This window comes from Dendropsophus ebraccatus, chromosome 9, assembly GCF_027789765.1.
Source record: "Dendropsophus ebraccatus isolate aDenEbr1 chromosome 9, aDenEbr1.pat, whole genome shotgun sequence".
Taxonomy (NCBI): Eukaryota; Metazoa; Chordata; class Amphibia; order Anura; family Hylidae; genus Dendropsophus; species Dendropsophus ebraccatus.
In genome coordinates, this window is record NC_091462.1 from 33,792,193 (window position 1) to 33,819,968 (window position 27,776).

At 42.6% G+C, this 27,776-nt stretch overlaps 2 protein-coding genes across 4 annotated transcripts in view; one reads left to right on the top strand and one right to left on the bottom strand.

The window, feature by feature from the left end:
- LOC138800844 (neurabin-1-like) overlaps nucleotides 1–27,776 on the bottom strand; it is a 71,018-nt gene that overhangs the window by 7,187 nt on the left and 36,055 nt on the right. For 2 of the 3 annotated variants that reach the window (XM_069982929.1, XM_069982930.1), the window contains exons 6-16: nucleotides 25,179–25,308; nucleotides 24,848–25,003; nucleotides 23,734–23,787; nucleotides 22,530–22,759; nucleotides 21,414–21,510; nucleotides 19,936–20,095; nucleotides 18,304–18,452; nucleotides 17,546–17,858; nucleotides 8,545–8,614; nucleotides 7,131–7,202; nucleotides 4,669–4,849 (exon numbers count right to left, since the gene is read on the bottom strand). In XM_069982929.1, coding sequence (XP_069839030.1) covers nucleotides 4,669–4,849; nucleotides 7,131–7,202; nucleotides 8,545–8,614; nucleotides 17,546–17,858; nucleotides 18,304–18,452; nucleotides 19,936–20,095; nucleotides 21,414–21,510; nucleotides 22,530–22,759; nucleotides 23,734–23,787; nucleotides 24,848–25,003; nucleotides 25,179–25,308 — 1,612 coding nt within the window. The remainder of the gene's footprint in view (nucleotides 1–4,668; nucleotides 4,850–7,130; nucleotides 7,203–8,544; nucleotides 8,615–17,545; nucleotides 17,859–18,303; nucleotides 18,453–19,935; nucleotides 20,096–21,413; nucleotides 21,511–22,529; nucleotides 22,760–23,733; nucleotides 23,788–24,847; nucleotides 25,004–25,178; nucleotides 25,309–27,776) is intronic. The other variant, XM_069982931.1, reaches the window with a different exon arrangement.
- Nucleotides 10,914–11,828, top strand: MZT1 (mitotic spindle organizing protein 1). The gene has a single exon (XM_069982932.1). The coding sequence runs from the start codon at nucleotides 10,940–10,942 to the stop codon at nucleotides 11,156–11,158; it is 219 nt and encodes a 72-aa protein (XP_069839033.1). The 5' UTR covers nucleotides 10,914–10,939; the 3' UTR covers nucleotides 11,159–11,828.

A 27,776-nucleotide genomic window follows, 5' to 3' on the forward strand; every position in this document is an offset into this window, starting at 1 on the left:
GGGGGGGAGAATGGTATAAGGTTCATTACAGTGCACCAAATCCATTATATATGTGTAATATATGGAGAAGGGAACAGCCAGTGATACATGCAAGAACCAAAAGCCTAAGGTTAGACAGCAAACTAGCCTCTGAGTAATACTATCACTTCAGATGGCTAACTGGGCACTTTCTATCCTATTCCATCCACCACTAGCTATCATAGCTGGTCGTTTCAGTGCGGAAAAGGGTCTAGACCAGGGATGGGGAACCTTCGGCCCTCCAGCTGTTGCAAAACTACAATTCCCATCATGCCTGGACACATGCCTTGGTTTCAATGGGATCCCAGCCGGAGCGTATACACATCGTATATGCTCCGGCCGGGATCCCGTGCGGCCCCGCAAATAACTGACGTGACATGTTAGTTTTCTGCGGCCGGAATTCAGTGAATTGCGACCGCAGAAAGACCTGTCAGTTCACACAGTGAAGCGAGCGGCTCCGGCCGCTTGCTTCACTGTGTGCTATGGGAAGCTCTGATGCGGGCGCACGCTGATGCGCCCACATCAGAGCTCTGTGGCCGGAAAGATCATCCGGCCAGAGACCGGCCGTTCAGTGACCCGGCCAGGGTCACGGAACGGCCGGTGTCTTACGTAGTGTGAACATAGCCTAATAGTGTTTCAAGATGGAATAACAGAAAACCTTTCCGATTGTTAGAGGCAGCATAACGTGAAGAGCAAAAGACTCTGCAAGGAGACGTCACAGCAGCTGCCACCGCCTGTTGGGTTAGTTTATATTCCTCACATATGGTTGAGTAGGTCTGCTGTCAGAATGGGTAATGGGCGAGTATGCCTGGACAATCCCTTTAAGGCAAAACTCCTGCTACACTTGCAATCCTTGGACATAGCCACCACAGCAGTAGGTTTTGTGTGCCATGTTCTTCAGCCCTATGCAGTATAGTTATACCTGGCAGTGAACAGTCTAGTGTCTGGCTGCTCCTTAGTACATGATGATGGCTGCACATTCCAGTGACGGATACATCAGACATACTCCTGTCCTGGCACAGCTCTCACCTTCCTGGCATTATAATACAGGTTCGGGGGGAGACGGACTTCAATTACCCGGCAGGATAATAAACATGCATATCACAGTCAGGAGAATTGGCTGCCTGGTGTGATGTTTCTCCAATGATTGTTTTTCGGCAATTGACTTGGTTTCAGATTATACAAATATACGAGGAGATAATTATCACACGGGAGAAGCAAACAGCGAGAAGTTACAATTAGATTGCAGCGTGTTACTCTGGAGTCAGACTGCGTCAGCTCCGAGCGAGACGCTGCACCGGGAAAATAAAAGAAAGTTTGCAGACAATTCACTGAAGATATAATTATGTATTTCCCAACAATGCAACATTCTACAAAGTGAGACATTAAAATTTAAAGCAAACCTGTCACAGTTATGTAAAGCTCCACACCGAGCCAAGTAACTGTCAATGTAACGGGAAATCTAGTGCAACACACTGTGCTCATTTATAGAGAGCTTGTGGAACATATCGGACCCACATTTTAATCCAATGGGACCTGTAGGGCACCAGTGGAAACTCATGTGCAATTTCTGGTCCAGACCAATAACACCATGTATGTGAGAACATAGTCTAAGGGTCCTTTTCCATGGCCTGATATGGGGCTGTGTACGGACGCATACAAGCTCTGATCAGGGAGATCAGCGCTTGCTTGCAGTACTTTTATAAGGCAAAAAAAAAAAAAAATGGTGCAGCTGGGCTGCATAAACGATCGCTGCATGCGGCCATTAACATTCATTGTTATCAGCTGCAACGTTATCGGCATCGCCTGTTTACAAAGAAGGTGTGGCCAACAGCGATAAATTTTACCACCGTACAAAAGATCTAATCAGCCAATGAGCAGGCATTTTCCTGACCGCTGGGAATTTCACAGGGGCTGATTATAGCCTGTGTAAAAAAGCTTTATGTTGTGTTTAGACACACAGATTTATCTGACAGATTCTTGAAGACAAAGCCAGGAACAGACTATAAACAGGGAACAGGTCATAAAGGTAAGACTGAGATTTATCCTCTTTTTAAATACATTCCTGGCTTTGGCTTAAAAAAATCTCTTAGATAAGTCTTTGTGTAAGCACACCCTTAAAGGGGCACTCGAGGATTTTTAAATAAAACTGGTGTCAATGACAAAGATCATTGGAACCGGGCGGGCGATTTGAAAAAGAACCACATGGGCCGAATCAGCACAGCGGCGCCAAGGTCACATAAAAGGCTTATTATGTATGTTGAACTGGTTCATTTTAATGGTTTCCATTATTTTATTTGACAAATAGAAAAAGTGGAATGCTTTGAATTTTTATTATTGGGTGTAGGGGAATTTTTTCCCCCCAATACTTTCATAAACTCATTTCTGTCATTAGTAGAGTCTACATTGCAAAAGCGCAAATATATCTGTGTGTTCAGTAATCTACAGTTAGCTGAGGGTGGTCTGCTTTCTCTCTCTATACTTGCACATGGCCTATCCAAAGACTGTGTGAGCTGCCCTCCATGTATGCTCTCCCACCTCTCCACACTCTTGTCCGCAGTGTACAACTCCCTCCCTTTCCCTGCTGCCATCTCTAAGGGTGCATTTACACAGAAATATTATCTGACAGATTATCTGCCAAAGATTTGAAGCCAAACCAAGAATGGATTTGAAAAGAGGAGAATTCTCAGGCTTTTCTTTATGACCTGATCTCTTTTGTAGTCTGTTTCTGGCTTTGGCTTCAAATCTTTGGCAGATAATCTGTCAGATAATCTTTCTGTGTAAATGGACCCTAAGGGTCCTATTAGACGAAGCAATTAACGATATCCGATCGCAAACAAGATTGTCTTTTGTTAACCTGAAATCGTTCACAGAGCGATAGTCGCTAGTTACAATCGTTACTACGATTGGTAACTCCATCTGATCCCAGCAAAAGAATGAACGATGTGCAGCTACACTGAACGATTAACAATGATTTTAGGGTCAGATCTAAAAATCGATGATCAACAACATACAAACGATTTTTCGATCATTGCCTGGAATTAAACTGAATGTTTACTGTTTAAATTCAAACAATATAACGATTTTCTGCACGATAATCGTCCCGTGTAACAGGGCCCTAACACTGAGAAGGAAGAGGAGGAACGAAACCCATTAGAAGGAGACACTGCTCCATTTTCGTCCCAAATGGTAAGAAATTTTCTAGTTTTCACAAAAAATTTGGCAAGGATGCAGAAAATAAAGATGCAGCTACTAAAAAATAAATAAATCAGTGCAATAGCCTTAAAATTGTTGGTTCACTAATGAACCTTACTGTATGGTCTCCATCAGTGATTTTCAACCAGTGTGCCGTGGCACACTAGTGTGCCGCGACACATGGTCGGGTGTGCCGCGGGGAAAGTTCCCCAAACTATGGTGCCCCTGTGAAACAGGAGAAAACAATGGGGGAGAGAAACCTGGGGATGGGGGAGTGACAGGGGAGAGAAGCAGGGGGGAGAGAAGTTTGGTGGAGAGAAGCAGGGGGGAGAGAAGTTTGGTGGAGAGAAGCAGGGGGGAGAGAAGTATGGTGGAGAGAAGCAGGGGGGAGAGAAGTATGGTGGAGAGAAGCACAGGAGAGAAGTATGGTGGAGAGAAGCACAGGAGAGAAGTATGGTGGAGAGAAGCACGGCGGAGAGAAGCACAGGAGAGAAGCATGGGGGAGAGAAGCACAGGAGAGAAGTAGGGGGGAGAAGTATGGTGGAGAGAAGCACAGGAGAGAAGTAGGGGGGAGAAGTATGGTGGAAAGAAGCACAGGGGGGAGAAGCACAGGGGGGAGAAGAAAACAGGCCCAGGTTTCACACTGAGTGAGTATAAATACATTTAGAATCTATATTATTAACTATATGTATAATATGTACTGTTTTAGTGCCATTTTGGTTGGTGGTGTGCCCCGGGATTTTTTAAGTATAAAAAGTGTGCCGCGGCTCAAAAAAGGTTGAAAATCACTGGTCTACATTATAGCCACTCAGACTTCCAAAAGGGGATAGGAAGGGACAACTGCTCTAAACACGCATCTCTCACTGGTGACTGTCGCTTCTTAGACCCATCCAACCCTCTGCCTGCAAGTTTCTATTTTACTAACTTAATAAAAACCTGAACACTAAAGAAAAAAAGGGAGTTGCACTCGAAGAAGTCTACTGCGTCTGACAGAATCTCTGCCTGAAATAGCTTTCTGATTTCCAGCACTATCCATTAGAACCTTCTTAGCCTCCCTTGTCCATAGAGAGTGCATGAATTTTTTAAGACACTCCTGGCACAGCTTCACACGGTGCAGACAGATGACCCAAATTGGGTTTACTACAGTGGTTTATTATAACACCTATAGAAGGTAAAGCAGTCTCATGGCGGGGCAGGTATTTGTACACTATGACACTATGTAGCGTTGGGAAACCACACATTACTTTATGTTTTTATGCATCAGACCCAGTTTGCTATGATTTTCTAAGGTCACTTTGGAGTTGAGAAAATGCATTGGATTCATTGTAAGACACAGATCTCACATAGGTAGTTGGGGCTTTCAATTGAGGTTTATTATATTTGTTATAGTGTCTTCAGTGGTCTCACTATTTTCAGCTATTAGAGGTAATAGGAATCTCTTTGGTAAGTCTTTACCTTGAGTCGGGCCCTCTCCTGCTCATCTAGAGGGTCATTGGTAGGGAAGGACAGGCTGCCGCTGTGAGCAGATTCCTTATGACTCTCACCAAACCAAGAAAAGGGCATGCACGTGGGAACCGGGGAGTCTGAATCTGACAGGGACTGGTTTCCAGCTTCATCCAGCAAGTCTCTAGAACCACTGGAAATAAGACGGAACAGAGTTAGAAAGAACTAGACAAAGCTTCACCATTACATAAATATAACTTTACAGTTTATATATACCAGTCAGCCATAACATTAAAACCTAATATTGTATATGACCTCTTTGTACCACCAGGACAGCTCTGACCTGTGGAGGCCTGCACTCCACAAGACCTTTGTAGGTGTCCTGTGGTATCTGGCACTAAGTTGTTAGCAGCAGATCCTATTAGTCCTGTAAGTTGTGGGGAGCAGCCTCCATAGATCAGTCTTGATTTTCCAGTAGATCCCCAAGATGCTCGATTGGACTGGGATATGGGGAATTTAGAAGCCAAGTCAACACCCCAAACTCTGCCATGTTCCTCATTCTTCAACCATTTTTTTTCAGTTTGGGCTGGACATCATCCTGCTGAAGGAGACCACTGCCATTGAGGAATACTGCTGCCATGAAGGGGCGCAATTGGTCTGTACAATGGTAAGGTAAGTAGTGTCACAGTAACATCCACAGGTGTGCCAGGCAGAACACTGCGAAGAGCATCACAATGTCTCCACTGGTGGTCTTTTTATGGTGCATCCTAGAGCCCTAGACACACATGCACCTAGCCACCCATATAATGTAAAAGGGAACAGAATTCATCAGTCAGCCGCCTTCTATTTCGTCAGGACCCAGGTCTGATGCTGACATACTTATTGTATTTACTTTCAGAGATGGACAGGGGTCAGCATGGGTACATGGTCTCATATACAGCAAGCTGTGATCTCTTATGTCATCTGCCACCTTTTTATCCTAACCAGCAATAACTTTTTCAGCAAGTTGTGATACAGTAGCTCGTCTGGAGGAAAAAGACCGGTCAGGCTAGCCTTCGATTCCCTGCGCTTGGACATCCACGACCCTATTACTGGTTCAACTGGTTGTCCATTGATTAAGCACTTTTGTTAGGTACTAAGTAAACACCCCCCCCCCCCCCAAAAAAAAAAAAAAAAACATACATGACAATTTATCAGTTGTTAAAATCCTCACACTTACCCACTATTCTGGCTTCCACCGGATCAATTTCAGGTACTGACTGACTTTTGTGACTTCTCAAATTACTAACTGATTTATGGTGCAAAACTGATTCAAAGTTTGGGCATTATGTTTCGTTTTAGTCAGAAACTACCTTTTAAACTAAAGATTTCCATGTGTTGTATTCAGGAACTCCATATGATGGAATACTTTTAATGAGGGTGAAAACCATAGTGTATCCAATGCTGATTACTGTAATGTAGGTATTATTTAAAAAAAAAAAAAAAAAAGAGAAAGCAAGGGGACACTTAAAAGGAACCAGTCACCTGAAAATGCCACCTAAGCTATGGACAACATGCTACACAGCAGAAGGAGCTGAGCAGATTGATATATATCTTTATGGGAAAAGATTAAGTATAACTTGTAATGTATGGATTAAAATCTCTGATGTTTCCATGCTAAAAAGAGTCCAGTCCATTGAGTGAGACCGCCCACTGGACTCCTTAGCCCAAAATGATCAGGGATTTCTAACAAGTTATACAGAATATTTTCAAACCCAGATATATCAATCTGCTCAGCTCTTTCTGGCGATATTGTCTTGGTGACAGGTTCCCTTTGAAAAGGTGATGGATCAGAGACATGAGGAGACTAAACCACAAGGGGTGATATGTACATACAAAACACAAGACCACAGAAATGGACAGGTGCAGGAGGTAGAGACTGAAACCGGTGCTTCTGCTAGAGGTATCCAAAATCACAAAATTATGGTGTAGTCTAGGGGCCCTATTACATGGAGCGATTTTTAACGATTAACGATTGCAAACGAGATTGTTTATTGTTAACCTAAAAATCGTTTACATATTACACAGAACAATAGTCGTTAGATATGATCGTTACTACAGTCGTTATTTCGATCGTTACTATGATCGTTTACTCCTTTTGATCCCAGCAAAACAATGGGCAATGTGCAATTACACTGAACGATTAGTGAACAAATGCGGAACTTGAGCGAGCGAATGTGGAATTACAGCGAACGATTAGCTATGATTTAGATCTGGACCTAAAATTAACGATCAACACTAACGATTTTTCGATTTATCGCTTAAATTCAAACGATATAACGATTTTTCGCACGATAATCGTCCCGTGTAATAGGGCCCTAAAAAAGGTACGAAAGATATGATTACAACTACAAAAAAACATTTTTCTTTTGATCAACTTGTATCCTATAGGAAACAAAAGGCAAACACAATCTACAGCTTTATATGTTATTTACCGGCTATCCAAAGATCCCCGCTGGTTCTCCCGGTCTTGCTTTTTGCCTTTCCCTCCAGACTTTCTCAGGCCCCTATAGAATGCAATAAAACAGACTATATAGAGAAGCAGGCATGACGTAAAGTAATGAAACTAGCACAATGTACACAGCTCTCCTGCAGAGCTGTAGACATGTGAACTCACTTCTAACAACATCCTGTAGGATCCCTGAGAATGTGACATAAGTACTGTTTTCCATACTGGTGTACTGTTGTAGCCATCTACATGGCGGCTCACAGGACCCTACAGGAAGTGCAGAGTAGCAATTTTCTAAATTATGTTTTATAGGAAACACTCCCTTTATTCTGATAACAACCTGTAGTTACTTGAGGGATTTCACATTCTGTATGACTATGGCTTGCTTTATACTGCAGCCTTTAGTCTTTCAATGGGAAAGTCCAGTCAGCTATGCGATTCCCAAAGACAAATCCCTTTAAGGGTCTCTTATAGGTTTTCTAGATCAGACAACCCCTGTAAGAGAAGCAGGGGTGCAAATTATGTTGAAGTGTTACTGTCGTTTCAAAAAACTTTTGACAAGTCAAGAGAGAAAGAGCCAGGAGAAGTCCATGTGCGGTGCATTTCCCTCCCAGCTGTGTCATGTGATCAGCTGGACTCATAATGTAAGTCTATGAGCCTGACTCTTTTCACCGGCACAGAGCAGGCAACAGGCCGCACAGCAATGTGGTCCTCTCCCCGCTCGTTCTGACGATCGGTACGGGTTTGAACACTCACATCTAGATTGATCAAAACGTTTGACAAGTCTCTGACATGTTGAAAGTTTTTTTTAAACAGTGAAACTTTAAAGGAAATGAATTAAACAAGCAGTATTAACCCTCGCCGATCCCCTGCTGCTCCAGCGCTTATTGGGTTCCTATTGATGTCAACACATAGGAAAGGTCCAGAAATATCCACTCTTAACCGTTAATGGTGGACAGTGATTTCTGCAATTATCAACCCCTTTAGGGTGCGTTCACACCTACAGGATCCGCAGCAGATCTGCAGCAGATTTGATGCTGTGTTCAGTTATTTAAATGAAATCTGCTGTGGATCTGCTGCGGATCCGCAGCAGAAAATCATCTGCGGATTCGGTAAGTGTGAACGTGCCCTTAATGTTTAAAAATAAATTGATTATTTGCTAAAGGATTCAAAATAAAACCTCCTTAGGTTTTATGTAGGTGACAACAGAGAACCTAGACCCCAAGTGAGAGACGCGGTCATCCATCAATCTATAGAAGCACAAAAGGAAGTATATTCATGGGACATTTCTTTGGTTTTATATTTTTCTATAAACACAATGCAACAAAAAAAAAAAAAAGACAAACACACACCTCAGGATTAGTAAGAAAGACTAAATATAATGTATTGGTGCATCATACCCAAAATCAGGGAATCTTCTTTTGTGCTTTCCTGTGCCTTCACTTGATTCTGCATCATTTTTCTTGTCATCTATACAGGCAAATAAAAGTCACATAAAAAAAAAAATGGAATCAAAACACATATACGTATATATGTAATACACACAGACATACATATACATACACAAAGTGTAAATTGCGTGGTATACATCATGGAAAACAAAACGCAACTAAAATTAATTTTGTTCTTCCAGAGGAGAGAAGGGAGAAAAGACCAAAAGATTCAACAATCCAGGTCAGGTGTGGTTTGCAATTAAGCTCCATTTACTTCAATGGAACAGAGTTTGAAACCCCACCCAATCTGGAGACAAGAGCGGGGGAAAAGTGCCCATGTTTTTGTAGCGCTGGATAACCCCTTTAAGGCAGCCATACATATATATGATAGCCATCAGCTGAATGCTGGTTTGGTCAACAGTTATTTTTCCTTATCTCCCCCTTCAAGAGTTAATGTGGGGTAAGCCACTGCCAGCTGCCTATCCCCCCAAAGAACAAAGATTGGGCATTTCAATTTAAAGTGTCACTGTTTAAATTTTTTTGCAGAAATCAATAGTACTGGCGATTTTAAGAAACTTTGTAATTGGGTTTATTAGCCGAAAAATGCATTTTTATCATGAAAAAGCAGTTTGCAGCTCTCCCCCGTCTTAATTGTTCTCTTATGGAGAGGGGAGGGGTGGAGGGAGATGAGGCACCAAAACAGGACAAGAAAGTTAATTTACAGCTACATTACCAGGCTCTCTCCTCTGACAGTCAGCACTGACCTCTCTGACCTCTGAATACCAGCTTTCACACAGGACCCTCTGTGTAATCCTTTGTTCTCTGCTGGCTTAACGGGGTAGAGCGGCAGTAAGCAATTATTCACTAAATAACACACATTACAAAGTTATACAACTTTGTAATGTATGTTATGTTAGTGAATGGCCCCCTTCCCCATGTTTCCGCCCCACCCACGATAGACCCGGAAGTGTAGTGCTTTATACTCACCTGGTTCGTGACGACCCCCGTCTGTCATCTTGTGCCAATGATGTCATCTTCAGACGGACGGCCGAACCGCTCCGACCGTCCCTCGTGTCGGCCACCCTCTGCCACGTCATCAGCTGCTCAGCCACGATCGGCTGAGCACAGTTATGCTCAGCCAATCGCAGCTAAACAGCTGATGACGCGGCAGAGGGCGGCCGGCATGAGGGACAGTCGGAGTGGTTTGGCCGCCCGCCCGCCCGAAAATGACATCATTGTTACAAGATGGCGGACGGGGGTCGACACATACCAGGTGAGTATAGAGCACTACACTTCCGGGTCTAGCGTGGGTGGGGGGTAACACAGGGAAGGGGCCCATTCACTAACATAACACACATTACAAAGTTGTATAACTTTGTAATGTGTGTTATTTAGTGAATAATTGCTTACAACCGCACTACCCCTTTAATCTCCCTCCTCCCCCCTCCCCTCTCCATAGAACAGACAGGGCCACTGATGTAAAACAGTCATGATTTCCTGATAATGAGCAGTGGATAACAGAAAGGAGAGGAGGGGGGGGGGGAAACCTGGGAAAAGGCTTTTTGAATGCAGATAATGGCATATTTGCCTAAAAACCCCAATTGCAAAGTTTCTTAAAATCCGGTGTACTATTGATTTCTGCCAAAAAAAATAAAAAATTTAAACGACAGTGACGCTTTAATTATTTCAAACAATATCTTTCAGGGGAGAGTCCGGAGGCCTGTATGCACATTAGATGGCCAGTCATGTGGACACTGGTGGGTATGATTGGCATATGTCTATTATATATAGTCAGCTTCAGGCTAGTATTCTCTTCCTGTCCTAGGAGCTGTGACAATTTGTAGTTTTACTTAAAATGCTAAGAAAAAAAAAAAAGAAGTTTTCTTCATTTTCTCCTCTGCAATTCAATGCTATAAACCGGACACATCTGCCCCAGTTGGCTGTAATGACGGGAATGATATCAGCATAATGGGTAACAATTAGTAAGGAACACGTCAATGCAAACCAGAACAGTTACCACATTCACCTATGGATATTTACTACACGCAGAAATCTGACCTCGGGATATTAACATGAATCATTAGTATGTAACAGTCCTCTAGTTCAGCTCCTCCATATATAATTTTCGTATTGGTTTGCCATTAGTTTTCCAGCATAAATGCGCAGATTTTCCCACTCACAAAGAAATCGACAGATCTGTCTGCATATAAACTCATACAGAACATGTGGTAGGTCACGATGTATGGGTGCCGGATGCAGATCTCTCTGCCTTTCTCAGTGAGTCCTGACAAAACCTAAACCCAAATGCTCAGATAAAAGGAAACTTTACCGAGCACATCCAGCGGCCGGGCGGGCAGTCACCATGGCCAGCGCTCCTGTCAGTGTCAGCGCTATGAGGGAGACTATGGACGTGCTCCTTGAAATTTCAAGACTGCTGAACACTGGTTTGGACATGGAGACTTTGTCAATTTGTGTAAGACTGTGCGAGCAGGGAATCAATCCAGAGGCCTTGTCATCTGTCATCAAAGAGCTCCGCAGAGCGACTGAGACCCTGAAGGCATCAGAAAACGCGCCAAGCTAATTGTGCCATAAAAAGAGAAGAATGTGTGTTTTCCCATCGTCCATGACAGCACCAGGATCTCCTACCTTCCATTCTTTACTGAACTGACATGACAAATGTTTTCTGGATTTCCTACTATGTATGTGGGACTATGTTCAGATTTGTAGTTTTCGAGGTGTGTTTACATGGTTGTGCCTCAACCTTTTTCTGTGTTATACATTTGTATGTGTTATATTGTGAAGAAGCTTTCATTAAAACCTTTTGCTGGCAGATATTTAGGATGAAGCATGCTTCAGCTTTGGGTGGGGTTCAGACTTGGTGCTTTGCTGCCTTTTTCTTCAGTATAAGGAAAGCATGTGAAAGACATGTTTGTTTGTTTTGTAATTGTTAAAAAAAAAATTGCCATTGGATGTCTAAGAAAACTACATTTATAGTGGTGTCTCACAATATGTACCACAGCTTATAGATCATGGTTTTGACACAGCTTTGGCGTGCGTTCGCACGTACAGGATCTGCAGCAGATTGGATGGTGCAGGTATCATTGTAACTAAATGACTGAATACAGCAGGAGATCTGCGCCATCAGATCTGCTGCGGATCCTGTACGTGTGAACGCACCCTTAACGAATATCTGTCTATAGAAAAAACTTTTGACACGTCAAACGTTTTTATTGGTCTGAGGGTTCGGACTGCGACTGATCAGGAGAACCAGGAGGAATGCGAACACTGTGCTCCTATTCCTGCTCCTTGTCCGTCCGACCTGGATGGCTACCTAGACTTCAGTTATATAGCCATCCAGGTCACATAACACAGAATCAGGAGAGAACATGCAGCATGCTGACTTTTCTCGGCTCATTCTCCTGACTGGTCGCGGTCTGAACACTCAGACTCCACCCAGTCAATGGCAGGTACTCTAAGCCAACCCCATGGTCTGCACCCAGCCTAAAATGGTGTTCTTAACTATAGAAATTAGTACCTTCAACCTAAATCATGTGCCATAACAATTGTTTTAAGTTATTCAAAAAAATTACCAATATATGTGCCTGTCTGTATAATGATGTGTGTATTACATGTTTTTGATACATTAAAATTCAGTTTTCACTGTTTAAAAAAAAAAAAGGAAACTTTACCAGACACTGTAACATTAGTGGGTTATTCCCAATATCTGCATATCTTTGGTCAATGTACAAATCTCTTCCATTGAGTTCCCATGTCTTTTTGCAGCAGCACAGTCTTCACATATTACAGGTCATCAAGCTCCATTTATCATACAGGCTCTGTATACACTAATGCAACTACTTTCCTTCTTGTAGAATGTTTCTCACTCAGGACCTTAAAGGGAATCTGTCAGGACCTGGACCCGACCCGAGGTGCTGACAGTATGCTGTAGGTGGTATTACATCAGTTAGCATGTTACCTGTAGCTATACTGTGTGATAGCATGGAGGTACAGGAGGAAGAGGCAGCTAGTTGGGTCACAGTTAGAAAAAGGGGTAGAGGGAAGAGTGTGAGGGAGGCCAGTCCTGATCTGGCACACCCCAACAAGTTTGCCAAATTGGCGGATGAGGGGGATGTTGATTCAGGGGTGGCATTGCTGCAGCAGGACACTGCCTCTGAAAGCCAGGGGGGTGTCTGCTCCAGTAAGGTGGGAAACAGGAGTTCAGGGCAGGCCAGGCAGGTACTGGTAGTGGGGGACTCAATTATTAGGGGGACAGACAGGGCAATCTGTCACAAAGACCGGGATAGTCGAACAGTGTGTTGCCTTCCTGGTGCTCGAGTTCGTCACATCGCGGATCGGGCTGACAGATTACTGGGAGGGGCTGGCGATGAACCAGCAGTCATGGTGCACATTGGCACCAATGATAAAGTTAGAGGTAGGTGGCGGGTCCTTAAAAATGATTTCAGGGACTTAGGCAGGAAGCTTAAAACTAGGACCTCCAAGGTGATTTTTTCCGAAATATTACCTGTACCACGAGCCACACCTGAGAGACAGCGGGAGATTAGGGAGGTAAATAAGTGGCTCAAGAGCTGGTGTAGGATAGAGGGGTTTGGGTTCATGGAGAACTGGGCCGACTTCTCGGTCGGTTACAGGCTCTACGGTAGGGACGGGCTGCATCTCAATGGGGAGGGTGCAGCCGTGCTGGGGGAGAAGATGGCTAAGAGGTTGGAGGAGTGTTTAAACTAGGGACCGGGGGGGAGGGCAACTACAATATAGTAAGTAAAGACAGAGTAGATGGAGAGCTGGGCCTAGATTATGGAACTGGGGGTGGAGCGGCGGGAGGGGTTAGAATAGTCACTAGTGATAAAAGGAAAGGGAATATGGACAAATATATTAAATGTATGTATACTAATGCTCGAAGCCTCACTAATAAAGCTGAGGAATTAGAACTCATAATGGTTGAAGAGAAATATGATATAGTGGGGATAAGCGAGACATGGCTGGACGAGACCTATGACTGGGCCGTTAATATCCAGGGTTATAGTCTATTCAGAAATGACCGTAAAATTAAGAAAGGGGGAGGGGTCTGTCTATATGTTAAATCCTGCCTTAAGCCTATTCTGCGGGAGGATATATGTGATGATAATGTGGAGTCTCTTTGGGTAGAAATAAGGGGAGGGACAAAGAATAATAAAATTCTTATAGGAGTGAGTTATAAACCTCCAAGTATAGTGGAAGAATCAGAAAATCTTCTTATAAGACAAATAGATGTGGCAGCGAAGCAGGGGAAGTCATTATTATGGGGGACTTTAACTACCCAAATATCAACTGGAAAGCAGAAACCTGCAGCTCCAGGAAGGGAAGCGTGTTTTTGGAAATAGTAAAAGATAATTACCTTTCCCAACTAGTAGAGGAACCAACAAGAGGGGGGGCCCTTCTGGACCTGATCTTAACCAATAGGCCCGACAGAATATCAAAAATAGAGGTGGGGGGTCACCTAGGTAATAGTGACCATAACATAGTAAGTTTTCAATTATCCTTCAATAAAATGATTAGCAGAGGGGCTACAAAAACATTAAATTTCAGGAAGGCTAATTTCCAAAAACTAAGAGAGGACCTTGGGAACATAGACTGGGACAATGCCTTCAGAAATAAAAGTACACAACAGAAATGGGACATATTTAAGAGCATCCTGGGTAAATCGTGTGAACGACACATACCATATGGGAATAAACGTAGTAGAAATAAGAGAAATCCAATGTGGTTAACTTCAGCTGTAAGGGGTGCAATAAATGATAAGAAACAAGCATTCAGACTACTAAAACAAGAAGGTAGTGGGGAAGCATTGAGCAACTATAGACAGAAGAATAGAATGTGTAAAACGCAAATAAAAGAAGCAAAAATAGCAACAGAAAGAAGGATAGCCACAGAAAGTAAAACAAATCCCAAAATGTTCTTCACCTATATAAATAACAAAAGACTTAAAACCGAAAATGTTGGTCCCCTCAAAAATAATCTGGGTGTAATGGTGGAGGGGGAAGAGGAAAAGGCCAATCTACTAAATACATTCTTCTCTACTGTATTCACAGAGGAGAATCCCATAACAGACGACATGACTAGGGATAATGTTAATCCTCCCATAAATCTCACCTGCCTAACACAACAAGAAGTGGGGAAACGCCTTAAAAACATTAAAATCCATAAGTCACCGGGCCCAGAAGGTATCCATCCTAGAGTTTTGCAAGAATTAAATACTGTGTTGGACAGACCGTTATTCCTATTATTTAAAGATTCTATTACGACAGGGATTCTTCCACAGGACTGGCGCATAGCTAATGTGGTACCAATATTCAAGAAGGGGTCAAGGAGTGATCCTGGAAACTACAGGCCTGTAAGTCTAACATCTATAGTAGGTAAAGTATTTGAGGGGATTGTAAGAGATGCTATACTGGAGTATCTTAATGAAAATAATCTTATGACGCAGCACCAGCATGGATTTATGAGGGATCGGTCCTGTCAGACTAATCTGATCGGCTTCTATGAAGAGGTAAGTTATAGACTGGACCTGGGGGAGGCTGTGGATGTTGTGTATCTGGACTTTTCAAAGGCATTTGATACTGTGCCGCATGAAAGGTTGGTCTACAAAATGAGGATACTGGGACTCGGGGAAAACGTATGCAAATGGGTAAGTAACTGGTTGTGTGATAGAAAACAGAGGGTGGTTATTGATGGAACATATTCAGATTGGGTTTTAGTTACTAGTGGGGTACCACAGGGGTCAGTGTTGGGTCCACTTCTTTTTAATATTTTTATTAATGATCTTGTAGAGGGGCTACAGAGTAGAATCTCCATTTTTGGAGATGATACTAAACTGGGTAAAGTAATCAGTACAGAGGAGGATAATATCATATTACAGAGGGATTTGGAGAACCTAGAGGCTTGGGCGGAGAAATGGCAAATGAAGTTTAATGTGGATAAATGTAAGGTTATGCATTTGGGCCATAGAAATAATAAGTACAGTTATGTGCTAAATAATAAAACACTGAGTAAAACTACTTCCGAAAAGGACCTGGGGGTATTGGTGGACAGTAAACTCAACTTTAGTGATCAGTGCCAGGCAGCAGCTGCCAAGGCTAATAAAATAATGGGGTGCATCAAAAGAGGTATAGATGCTAAAGATGTGAACATAGTTTTGCCTCTTTATAAATCACTGGTCAGACCACACATGGAATACTGTGTACAGTTTTGGGCACCGGTATATAAGAAGGACACAGCTGAACTAGAGCGGGTGCAGAGGAGGGCAACAAAGGTCATTAAGGGAATGGGTGGGTTACAGTGCCAGGACAGGTTATCACGCTTGGGGTTATTTACGCTAGAAAAAAGACGTCTTAGGGGCGATCTGATCACAATGTACAAATATATGAATGGACAGTACAGAGATCTTTGTAGTGGTCTTTTTACTCCTAGGTCTGTAACAATGACAAGGGGGCATCCTCTACGTCTAGAGGAAAGAAGATTTCATCATCAGCATCGACGCGGGTTCTTTACTGTACGAGCGGTAAGACTGTGGAACTCTCTGCCACATGATGTTGTCATGGCTGATTCATTAAATAAGTTCAAGGGAGGCCTGGATGATTTTCTTGAAAAATATAATATTACAAGTTATGGGCATTAGATTTCTGGTGATACGTTGATCCGGGGATTGTTCTGGTTGCCATTGCAGTCGGGGGAGGGGGGGGGGGGGGGGGGGGGAGTTTCTCCCTGTGGTGGGGCGTTTGTCTTCTGCCCCATAGGGGTTTTTCGCCTTCCTGGATCAACACAGTAGGATTTTCCTAGGTTGAACCTGATGGACTCTTGTCTTCTTTCAACCTTATTTACTATGTATACTGTCGGTGGAGGGGGTTCTGTACGATATCGATTTTCCAACTGTAGGAGTAAGATCAGTCGTGGCGAGGCGCTCATGACACTCGGGCACGCCTCACCACTCCTTCCTCCTCCATAAATATTCTGAACTACTCGGCTTCCTGCAAGATCGCGGCATCTTCCTGTTCTGGCCTCCACCGCTTATGTCACAGGCATTCCGCCTCCTGCGTTTGCCATCATTGACATCAGCCGCACATGCGCAGACAGACAAAGATGATAATGCAGAAGGCCGGGCAGTTCAGAATATTCATGGAGGAGGGAGGGAGGAGTAGTGTGGCCTCACCACGACTCCTCTTGAACTCTTAATTACATATGGAAAATGTATATTGTACAGCATCGCTTCCACCGACAGAATAGACATAGGCAGCCTGCTAATTGATGTAATACCATCTAGAGTATACTGTCAGCACCTTGGGTAAGGTCAAATCAACTGGTGTCAGAAGTAAATTACAAATCTATATATTTCTCTATGTAAAAAGGTCAAGTCTTCCAGTACTTAGCAGCTGCTGTATGTCCTGCAGGAGGTGCTGTATTCTTTCCAGCCTGACTGCTGGGAAGAATGCTCTCTGCTGCCATCTCGGTCTGTGACAGGAACTGTCCAGAGCAGTAGCAAATCCCCAGGAAACCTCTCCTGCTCTGTACAATTCCTGTCATGGACAGAGGTGGCAGCAGAGAGCACTGTGTTAGACTGGCATACACCACATCCTATAGGACATAAAGCAGCTCATAAGTACTGGAGGACGTAAAATTTTCAAATGGAAGTAAATTCCAAATTTATATAACTTTGACACCTGTTGAGTTGAAAAGGGGGGGGGGGGGATTGCCAGAGTATGCATTTTATGCACCTAATCATACCAGAACAGAGGGCACCCATCACCATGCTATATCCCTGGGCATTTCAACCAATAAAAGTCACAGTATCTCTACCTACTCATGATTTTACTGATACAATATTAATTTAAGATTACATCCCCCCCCCAGATTATATAATTACCATTGGCTCTTGGGTCTTATGCACATATACAGTTTATCTAGTGCCCAAGCTTACCTTTGGCGACTTTTCCTTTGCCTTTAGATTCTCTCAGCTTGGTATTCCTAACGTATCCTCCTGAGGAGCTCTGAGCTAGCCCTTCCCCAGTGGGAGACTGACTGGAGGTTAGAATGGTGTCAGTGTTAGTCCTGTGGGCCGGGGAGGAGGAAGTGGAAATGGAGGGGTTTGACTCCAGGAGACTACCTAAACTTTCTCGAGACTTTTCAGTCCTTTGATCTTCGTCTTGGGAGCCAAGCTGGTCCTCCGAATCGTCTGTTTTCTCACAAGGGCTCGCAGTTTCGGATTGTAGGCTTTCCTCTGTTTCATCTTCCTGTGAGTTGTTTAGATGGAGTGTTAAAAATAGCGGTAAACCAGTCCCATTGCCAATATGATTCAAAATGTTTGTCCGCTGCTCACCATGTGTTTACAAGGAAGTGCTCGCTCAGCCAATCACTGGCCGCAGTGGCATCCATCTCTACTCAGTGACTGGATGAGTGGGCACTTCCTTGTGTCAGGATGAAATCCAATAGGTGGTGAGCACCGAGCAGTCTGGCATTATTCGTATGGCAGTACCAGGGGATTGTGCAGGTGAGTACATCCGCTTTACTCATCCCAGCCTGGCCAATAAATAAATAAAATTATATAAACCCACACACATATACAGCTAAAAAGGTATATACCAGTATATAATATACAGCCAAGGTTAACCAACAGATGGAACGTCTCCAATGATCCAAACCGAAAACTAATATTACATATCGTTTTTATGGTCTTACCTCTGGACATGGTTTTTGTTCCCTCACAGTTGGCTCCTTTAATTTGTTCCTCGACGGTCGGTTTCGTTTCACTTTAAGAGCGAGCTGTGCTTTGGCTCTGTGTGCGCTGGTGTCCAAACGCTGGATCTCTCCCACACACGCATCAAAATCTAAGTGTCAATCACACGTTGTCAGAACGTCAGCCGAGTCTACACAAGTAATTTTCTCCTCCATGATGTTAATCAGACTCAACAGAATGTTAAATTGCTACATTATGCTGCTCTAAATGAGAATATCTGTCTACAGACAAAACCTTCTGCTTCATGGCATCTTTAAGATGTGGACGATATCTATTAAAAAAAAAAAAAAATTTTGCTCATCATCCAGCTAGAAGTGCTTTGTGCTGACCAGGTGTGAACACAACTTAGCCATTCATGTTAGACACTAGACCGCCAAACCTGTTTCTCACTGCTGCCCTATAGCAGTATACACTGTGATCACTGAAGCCAAAACAGCCAAGGTGGCCGTTTACTGCAGTTTGCTTAAAGAGCCATTGTCATATTTCTTTTTTTTTTTGCAGATATCAATAGTCCAGGCGATTTTAAGAAACTTTGTAATTGGGTTTATTAGCCAAATATGCCATTATCTGTATTCAAAAAGCCTTTTCCCAGGTCCCCCCCTCCCTCCTCTTTTCCATTCACTGCAAAAAAAAAAAAAAAATCAGGAAATTGTGACTTGTTGCATCAGACACAACCCTGTCTGTTCTATAGAGAGGGGAGGGGGGAGGAGGGAGTTAACCGACAGCAGAAAGCAGATAACAGAGGATTACAGGCAAGGAGCTGGGTGACAGCTGTAATCAGAGCTCAGAGAGGTCACTGGTGACTGTCACAGGAGATAGAGGGTGAGGTATTTGTAGATTAACTCTTTGTTGTCCTGTTTTGGTCTTTTATTTAGCTCTCTCCATAGGAGAACAATTAAGACAGGGGGAGAGCTTCAAACTGCTTTTTCATGATAAAAATGCATTTTTCGGCTGATAAACCCACTAACAAAGTTTCTTAAAATCGCCTGGACTATTGATTTCTGAAAGAAAAAAAAAAAATTAAAAATTTCACGACAGTGACACTTTAACTCCCTCTAATGTTAAAGGAGATGTGCAGGCAGTGTACCACTGCAAGATACACTTTAATGTACCTCCAGAGTTAGGCTGCATTTACATGTCCCATAAAATTGACCCACCACCACGGACAATTTTAGGTACCATTAAAGTGAATTCAGCCATTCACATGATCCGTGCTGCAACCCCCACAGCAAAAAAAAAACAAAAAGATAGGAAATGTCCTAGTGCGGATCGCGGCACAGATATAACCCCCCATGCATTCCTGTCATCTTTGCTTGGGGGTCGTGTGATTGCAGCCCTACAGAGATGGCATAGCATGCTGTGATACATTGTTTATACCACGCCCTAAAACCGCATACAACAACCTATTTGGCTGCGTTTTACTGGCTACAAGCAGGCCATAGGGGAACCTCTCTCTAGACATAGGTGTTAGGTGCAAGAGGTCGGACTTGCTGCTATTAGATATGCCATACATGTCCAGATGGCAATACTTCCGTAATTTTTCACTGTTGGAAATGTAATATTTTTACAATTACCAGATACAGAACATTCTAGGAGGGCTGATCCTTCTGATCCGTGTTCGATGGGAGCAGATGCCGCAACGTGCTGCATGGATTCCGCAGTCTCATGTTTGCTGTTTGGGATCCCCTGAAGTTTTTCTTCATATTCACCAAGTTTGTTCTCGAGATCTGTAATCTAAAAATATGAGAAGTTATTTTATCTAGAACTTAGAAATGCGACTCATACTGTGTATATACATAATATACTATATATATATATATATATATATATATATATATATATATATATATATATATATATATATATATATATATATACACACACACACGCACACACACATACATTATATATATATATATGCATATGTGCATGTGTGTGTGTGTGTGTGTGTGTGTGTGTGTAGCGATGCAATGACTTGTGCTTACAAGGACATCCTCTGAACCTTCCTGCAGACACTATTTTAATATATAATCCATTAGATAAGAGGCGTATGCAATTATATCTATTTTAGGCCTGCCAGCAATGATTTAAGTGTTTTCAGATAGATTTTGTAAGTATCATCATCTTCGTGGAGAGGTTTAAGTTTAACATTGCCGCCTACACAACTGCTGTACTTGGCCAATTTCTAAATCTCAGTCACATTTCTAAAGATGGCAAACTGAAATTTTAGAAGCAAACTATGAAGGAGGTTACATTATTCATTATCTCCTCTAACACACGCCGAGAACTTCCTCCACTTGCAGCTCAAAGACACAAAGCATCAGAAAAAGTTACTCATACATCACCCAAAATAAAAATGCACAGGGTAGAAAATAGGTCAGGTGACTGATTTAAGTCACTCAATGTATGCAGATACATCATGAGATGGATAAAAACTTTAAAAGGTGTTGTCTAGGCTTAGAAAAATAATGGCCACCTTCTTCCAGAAACCGCAGCGCTCTTGTCAAAAGTTTGGGTGTGGGTTTTGCAGCTCAGACATATTTAACTAAAACATAACTTTTCATATGCTGCTTCCCATTGTGAGACTAACAGTTGCTTCCATATTTATGTATTCAGTCTCCTTCTCCCAGTTCTGAGCTGCTGCTTTCTGCTGAACACACAGAAAACTGTATGAGCTTTTCTCTCTGTCTTCCCCTCCTCCCCCATCCCTTCTGAGACGGCTGAAGTAAACAAGACTCTGGCAAGCTTTATCTGCAATGGTTTACATCAGCTGTCTCACAAGGGAGAAGGGAGGTGGGGGGAGACAGAGAGAAAAGCTCATGCAAAGCTTTCTGTGTCTTCAGTAGGAAGCAGCAGCTCCGAACTGGGGGAAGGAGACCGAATAGATTATTATGGAATTATGGTGCTGTTTTTCAAGAAAGTAGCTGTGACTTCTCTAATCCTGGATAAGCCCTTTAAACCCGATGAACATGAGCGTTATATGGAGGGCACTTTAGCACCCATATCATGACAAGTCCAGGCCCAACAGGCAACAAACTGGTTTTATATTTACCCTTGCATGTAGAAGGTTCAATTGTTCAGTATGTTGTCTGTCTTTCTCTTTTAGAAGCTCTTTGTGTTCCAGTTCTTTCTTCTCAAATTCTATTTCCCTAGAAATAAGATACAAATAAATAAAACAAAACCTCAGCTCTCCGGATCTACCGCTGCCCTGTTTTTTTTTCTAGCCCACTATCCCCACGTTCCCCAGCAAGCAGTTATGTAACTACTGCTCCATTCTCAACAGTAAGAGTCTACAGGGATATTCCAGTCTTGTAAAGTTATAGCTTATCACTGGGCATATACCATCACATTTTGATCAGTAGTGTTCCAGCTTCTGGGTGTCCTGAATCCTGACAATAATAATAAGGACACAGCTCTGGTTTAGAGATGCATCCCCTTCTAAAGTCACCCAGGACTGTAGTTGGTCCCATTCATTAAAACGGGGCATAGTTATAAACCAGCATTGCATCCCCTTCAATCTCAGGATCAGCAGGCCTCCCAAAGGTTGTCCTATTTCCAATCAAACTATTAGTTCATGCTAGTGAAATAGCACCAATTTAAGATGGCAAAACGGTTTTTCCACCCTGTGGCATACTAATACGTTTGTGTTAGTAGCTGCGCCAGCACCAACTAGCTGCAGGTACTGGTTGTATTAATACAGCAGGACTCCTTGCTCCATCAGCCAAAAGTACTGCTGAATTTTTGAACCATCTTGACCCGCTCCTCCACCAAGTTATAACATAGGCTTAATAAGACTTTCACCTCCAAACCCCCTAAACTATGCTGAGGCAGAGAGTAGAGGTGAGCGCAAGTCAAGTATGCTTGAGTCCAATCATTCAGCATTTGAATACTGGTGGCTATGGGATGCCGCCCTAAGGAGTCCAGGAAAAATGGATATAGCCATGTACTCCCTACGGCTGCATCCAACTTCAGCCACTGGTAATAGAATGCTTAACGATCGGACTTTAGCATGCTTGAGTTGGGCTCAGCTCTGCTGAGATTAGTGATATAATGCAGATGGCTTACAGTGAGGGAATACAAAGCAAAAAAACTACAGATCACTACAAAACTACAGAATTAGCACCTCTCGTCTGTAAGCAAAGTGTGGTACAGGAGGTACACAACCTACTTCAACTGAAAATCCTTCAGTAACTTTTTGGCCTTGGTGTATTTCTTCTCCAGCGTATCGTACTGTTCCTGAGTTTCTTTCAGGTGTTCATTGACCGTCTTGCACAGGGCCTGAGCCTCCAGCCAGTAGGTCTCCAACTTCTTAATCTTTTCCTTGTTCTCCTCCACAGATTGTTGATACTTGAGTCTGTTGGTTTCCCAATCCATTTTCTCATTTTCCGCAGCTTTGATCTAATAATAAAAAATTACGTTTTAAGAGACGATTGTATGCTACAAGCTTAGAGCAAAATTCTACAGAGAACCTGTCACCGCTCTGCTCATATCTGTTTTAGCAAATACATAGAACGGCCATAAAATACCAATTCTGCATCATATTCCTATAGTTCTGTCATGTACCGATCCTCTGTTTATTCTTACTAGAAATGTATGACTTTAGTCAACTGGGTTTTACCAACTGGGGGCGTGTCCCTACACTGTGACACTATCCAATCAGAGCCAATGTGCCAGACTGTGTAGGGACACACCTTCCAGCTGGTAACACCCAGTTGGTTATTGAGTCATATGTATAGAAACAATAACAGAAGAACGACACATCACAGAGCTATAAAAAAAGGATGTTCCAGAGTTGTTATTTCATAGGGAATACAAATATATACTAAAACAGACAGGTCAGGAGTGTTGATGGTTTCCCTTTAAGTGGCTCTGCTCCTCTATCTCAATGTAGTATAGGATACAGAGGGGAGACAATGAGTTTGGAAATACATGGCAATTGACAGCTCTAGCTGTATACAACTCATACAAGAAAAGCTGTCACTCACTGTGTTATTGGAAAGGAGTGGGTGGCATAGGAGACCTGTCATACAGACAGTAAAGGAACGAGCAGTATAACGGACAACAGAGACTGGGAGGCAAGAAAGTGTCAAACACATAACTATCTGCATATGTCCAGCTGTTAAACTGTCTCAGCATGCCCAGCCCGCTCTGTAGCATAATATACAAGCCGTGCCATCATCGGGCTGTCACCACGAGACAGACACAGAAGAGTAAAGCAGAAATGAGCAGCTGGCAATGGTTACACGCCACCTCACACCTCCCAATAAAACAGATATCTTAAAAGCACAATAGTGACAAGAAGATTGAAGCAAATGTGTGAAGTCTGCGTTAATGCACGCTTTAAGCAGAGACACCTCGCTCCGTGGGCTTACCCTGTCTTTCAGCTGATTGACTTCGGCAGTGGTGACGGCATGCTTCAGCTGGAGCTAAGAAAAGAAGGAACATAATCTTTCCTTACTACCACACCAAATAGATAGGAATCAATGAAAGGAAAAGTCAACAACATGGAAATCTAGGTTGGAAAAACATTCAACTAGATCGAGTGTCCCTAAGCATTAAACCCCAGTATAAAGGTCACCTACAGATGTGGCGTATTTGGTACAAAGGTTTTTTTTTTTTTTTTCCCCCGATACAGAATCTACACGAATAATCAGTAATTACAGTACAAGGTAAGTGAATGGAGTCTACGAATCAAAACTATGTCCAATGCAGGACAGTAGTGCAAAGGGTTAAAGCTGTGACTACTTTGCAGAAAAATGTGCATGTAACATATTCAGAAAATTAAAAAAAAAAAAAAAAAAAGTCTTTAATGAGGTGGTGCACTCAAGGACTCAAGAGGTCCTCTCCTTCAGGAACACTGTAGCAACTATTGATATTAATGGACTTTATGTAATACAACATTTTTCTAATAGCTAAACCCAAAGATCAGCAATGAACACCATATTTACATCTTTCAAGTTGGAACATATATTTGTCCATAAAAAAAAAATCCTTACATAACTTATCATGTAGTAAAGATTTTAAAAGGGTTCTCCAAGATTAGAAAGAGCACAGCTACTGTGAAAGCGGACACATTTTTCTGGATAACCACTTGGAACGGGCTAAAAAAAAAAAAATGGGTGGTAGATAAAGCCGCGAGAGGCACTCTGCTAAGCACTTCTCTCCCCCAGTCGGTGCAGGAGACAGGCTCCATTGTAAGTCTATGGAGACTGTCTTTGACCACAGCAAGACTAGCTGGGAAGAGTGCCCTGGTGGGTGCCTGTCCTGGCTCTATCTACTGATCTATGTGGGTCTGAACACTAAGACCTGACCATTCAAAACGTTGGATTTTTTTTAGGACAATTTTTTTTTTTTTGTAACAGGGGCACTTTAAGAAAAAGTCAAGTCCCAATAACAAGAATGTTGCCACCTCTCATATGATCAAGGACATATCTGATGTACAAAACCAGTATATTCAAAGACTTGGTCATATTGGCCACAATCTACCTCTTTAAACTTCAGCGCCAGCTGAGAAGCATCCATATCTGAAGGAAAACTTATATCGTCACTTTCTGGCAACTCAAACACTTCAACAGAGTTTCCATGTAGATGTGACTCTAGATGATCCTCGTCATCATCATCCTCCTCATCAAAATCTTCTTCCTGTTAAGAAAAAGAGCCAAAACACTCTAAGCCTGTAAACTTACAAACAGATGTCCTACACATGTCCCCTAAAACATGCACAAGATTACAGACAAAGGAGTGAAGACTTAACTAAATGCAACGGGATTCTCGACAAAATTTCTAGAAGAAAAAGTAACGAGAACTAGTGGGCTACCTGGCCGGTGCTGCCCTCCGAGTACTGCTGGTCATACATCTGCTGCTGACATCTCTCCTGCTCCAGAGTCTCGCTGATCAGCCGTGCCACCTCACTCTGGGTTCCTGGTTTTTCTCTTCCAATAAGGAACCTAAAATTAAAAGGGATATATACAATGAATATACACAACACTTGTTCTGCAATAGAGAAAGAAATAAGTGACGGGTAAGGTGCATGGACGTCTATTCTCTGCAAAGAGTGGCTCCTGTTCTGGCAAAGTGTTCATTAACATGTATCACTAAAATTGACAGACAGATGCCGCTTCTCTGGTGGGAGCAGTTTGGAGAACCCAGAGCAATGTCAATAACCCAATTCATTCATAGACTACCGCAAGATTTGTGATGATCTTGAGGGGCAGTATTAAAGGGCTTAGCTCTGGGTTCAGCTTCTCTAACTCTAATCATATATAACCCCATCTATTCTTTCCCATAAAAACAAGACCTAATCAATGAAAGGAGTTGGCGGATGTCAAGAATTGTTTTGACGAACAGGCAGTGCCTGATGAAGAAAACTGCAGCCACCTGCAAAGCTGGGGCTCCAAGAAACGTGTGAAGGCACGCTTCATCATCCCATAGCATGAATGAAAGGCTATAACAGAGCCAGCTCAAGTCCTACTGCTGTGCAAGAGTGTCTAGTGCAAAGATGGGAAACCTTCGGCCCTCCAGCTGTTGCCAAACTACAATTCCCATCATGTCTGGGCAGCCGAAGCTTTAGCTTCGGCTGCCCAGGCATGATGGAAATTGTAGTTTGGCAACAGCTGGAGGGCCGAAGGTTCCCCATCCCAGGTCTAGTGGGTAAAACTGTACAAAAACTGGAAGAACGAGCAGTGGAAAAATGTTAAAACTGGTAAAAGCAACATGCATTTATAAAGCCCTTATATCAGCTGTCAACAGCTCTTGCTTATGGAGGTGATACTAGACAGTGCGATGTAATAAACTGGCTATTCGGAGTGCACGTATGTATCTCATTTAGTTGTTTTTCCAGCCGCAACCTAGAAAGGAGAAATATTCTTTTTTTTTTTTTCTTTTTTTTTTTTTAACATAGAACTAACAGCAATGTGCATCCTGTACACGTGGGATTCTGGAGTCCTGTAAATGAGTGGGTTTCCTCCTCCTAAGCTAGTTTTCCTCCAGCTGTCACTCTCCAGCCCCGACGCTACACGTGCAATTACAATTTTATAAATTACTCTGTAGCGTCCAAGAAAGCTCTGAATACCATTAGCGTCATGTTACACAGGACACAAAGAGGAAACGCTGCACCCACAGTGCTGGGCGACATCAGAACCTCGGTCACAATAAGTATCTCCAGTTTGTATGGTTTTATGGGTTTTATGCAAGAAAAAAAAAAGGAATATATTTCATTTTTCTTGCATTTTAATAAAATCAATAATAAGGGATGGATGTGTGCTCGATCAGTGTTCTCTCTAGGGTTACAATACTAAAGATCTACAATATTTTTTTTACATGTTCCGTAGATCTGGACCTGTCTGTAGCATTGTATGTTGATTCAAGTCTCAAGTTACGTTGGTCCAAAAAGGAACATTGTATGTTGAGGGATCACTGCATTTAGTTGCCGGACAGTATAATAGATTTTTTGAAAGCAATAAAACTGGATGTGTCTAGGCTACTAGTGCACAAGCGACACCTCCGCGGCTGTTGCAGAACTACAATTCCCATCATGCGGGCATGATAGGGATTGTAGTTCTGCAACAGCTGGGAGGCAGTAGGTTGTGCATAACTGGCCTAGACCATGGCAGCATAATCCCTGTACAGCGCTCTGGAATATGTTGGTGCTATAAATGTAGTAGTTACTAAATAGAAAACGAAATGTGTGAATGTGTATTTTATTAGTAATTATGGTCAGTGTAATCTGGTCTTATTCTACATTGTGACTGATCTGTAAGCACAGCATGCCCACCAAATAAGGATGAGAGGAAACGGAGGATAAGGGGACAGCTGCCGGCGTAAGCACAGAGCTTAGTATGTATACAAAGGGCTTCATCAGATCATCAGCCCTGCTCGCTGGTGGACACTGTAACCCTTTATCATCCTGGTCCCCGACAGCTCTTGTGATTGCTCCAAACAGGATTTGCATAGTGTAATAGAGACGAAAAAAAAGTTATTACCAGAGCCCTACAGTTTCTTTGCAAAACCTGGAATAAAATCTAGTTAAAGATCCCTCATTCTTAGGGTCCTATTACATGGAGCGATTTTTAATGATTAACGACTACCAATAAACGATTGCAAACGAGATTGTTTATCGTTAACCTGAAATCATTCACCATATTACACAGAACGATGGTCGTTAGTTACGATCATTACTTCGATCGTTATTGCGATCATTACTACGATCATTATTGCGATCATTACTACGATCGTTATTGCGATCATTACTACGATCGTTATTACGATCATTATTGCGATCATTATTACGATCATTATTGCGATCATTATTACGATCATTATTGCGATCATTACTACGATCATTATTGCGATCATTACTACGATCGTTTATTCCTTCTGATCCCAAGAAACAATGAACAATGTGCAATTACACTGA

Bases quoted from the DNA above. Each gene is read 5' to 3' on its own strand.
- MZT1 (XM_069982932.1), top strand. From the start codon at position 10,940: ATGGCCAGCGCTCCTGTCAGTGTCAGCGCTATGAGGGAGACTATGGAC.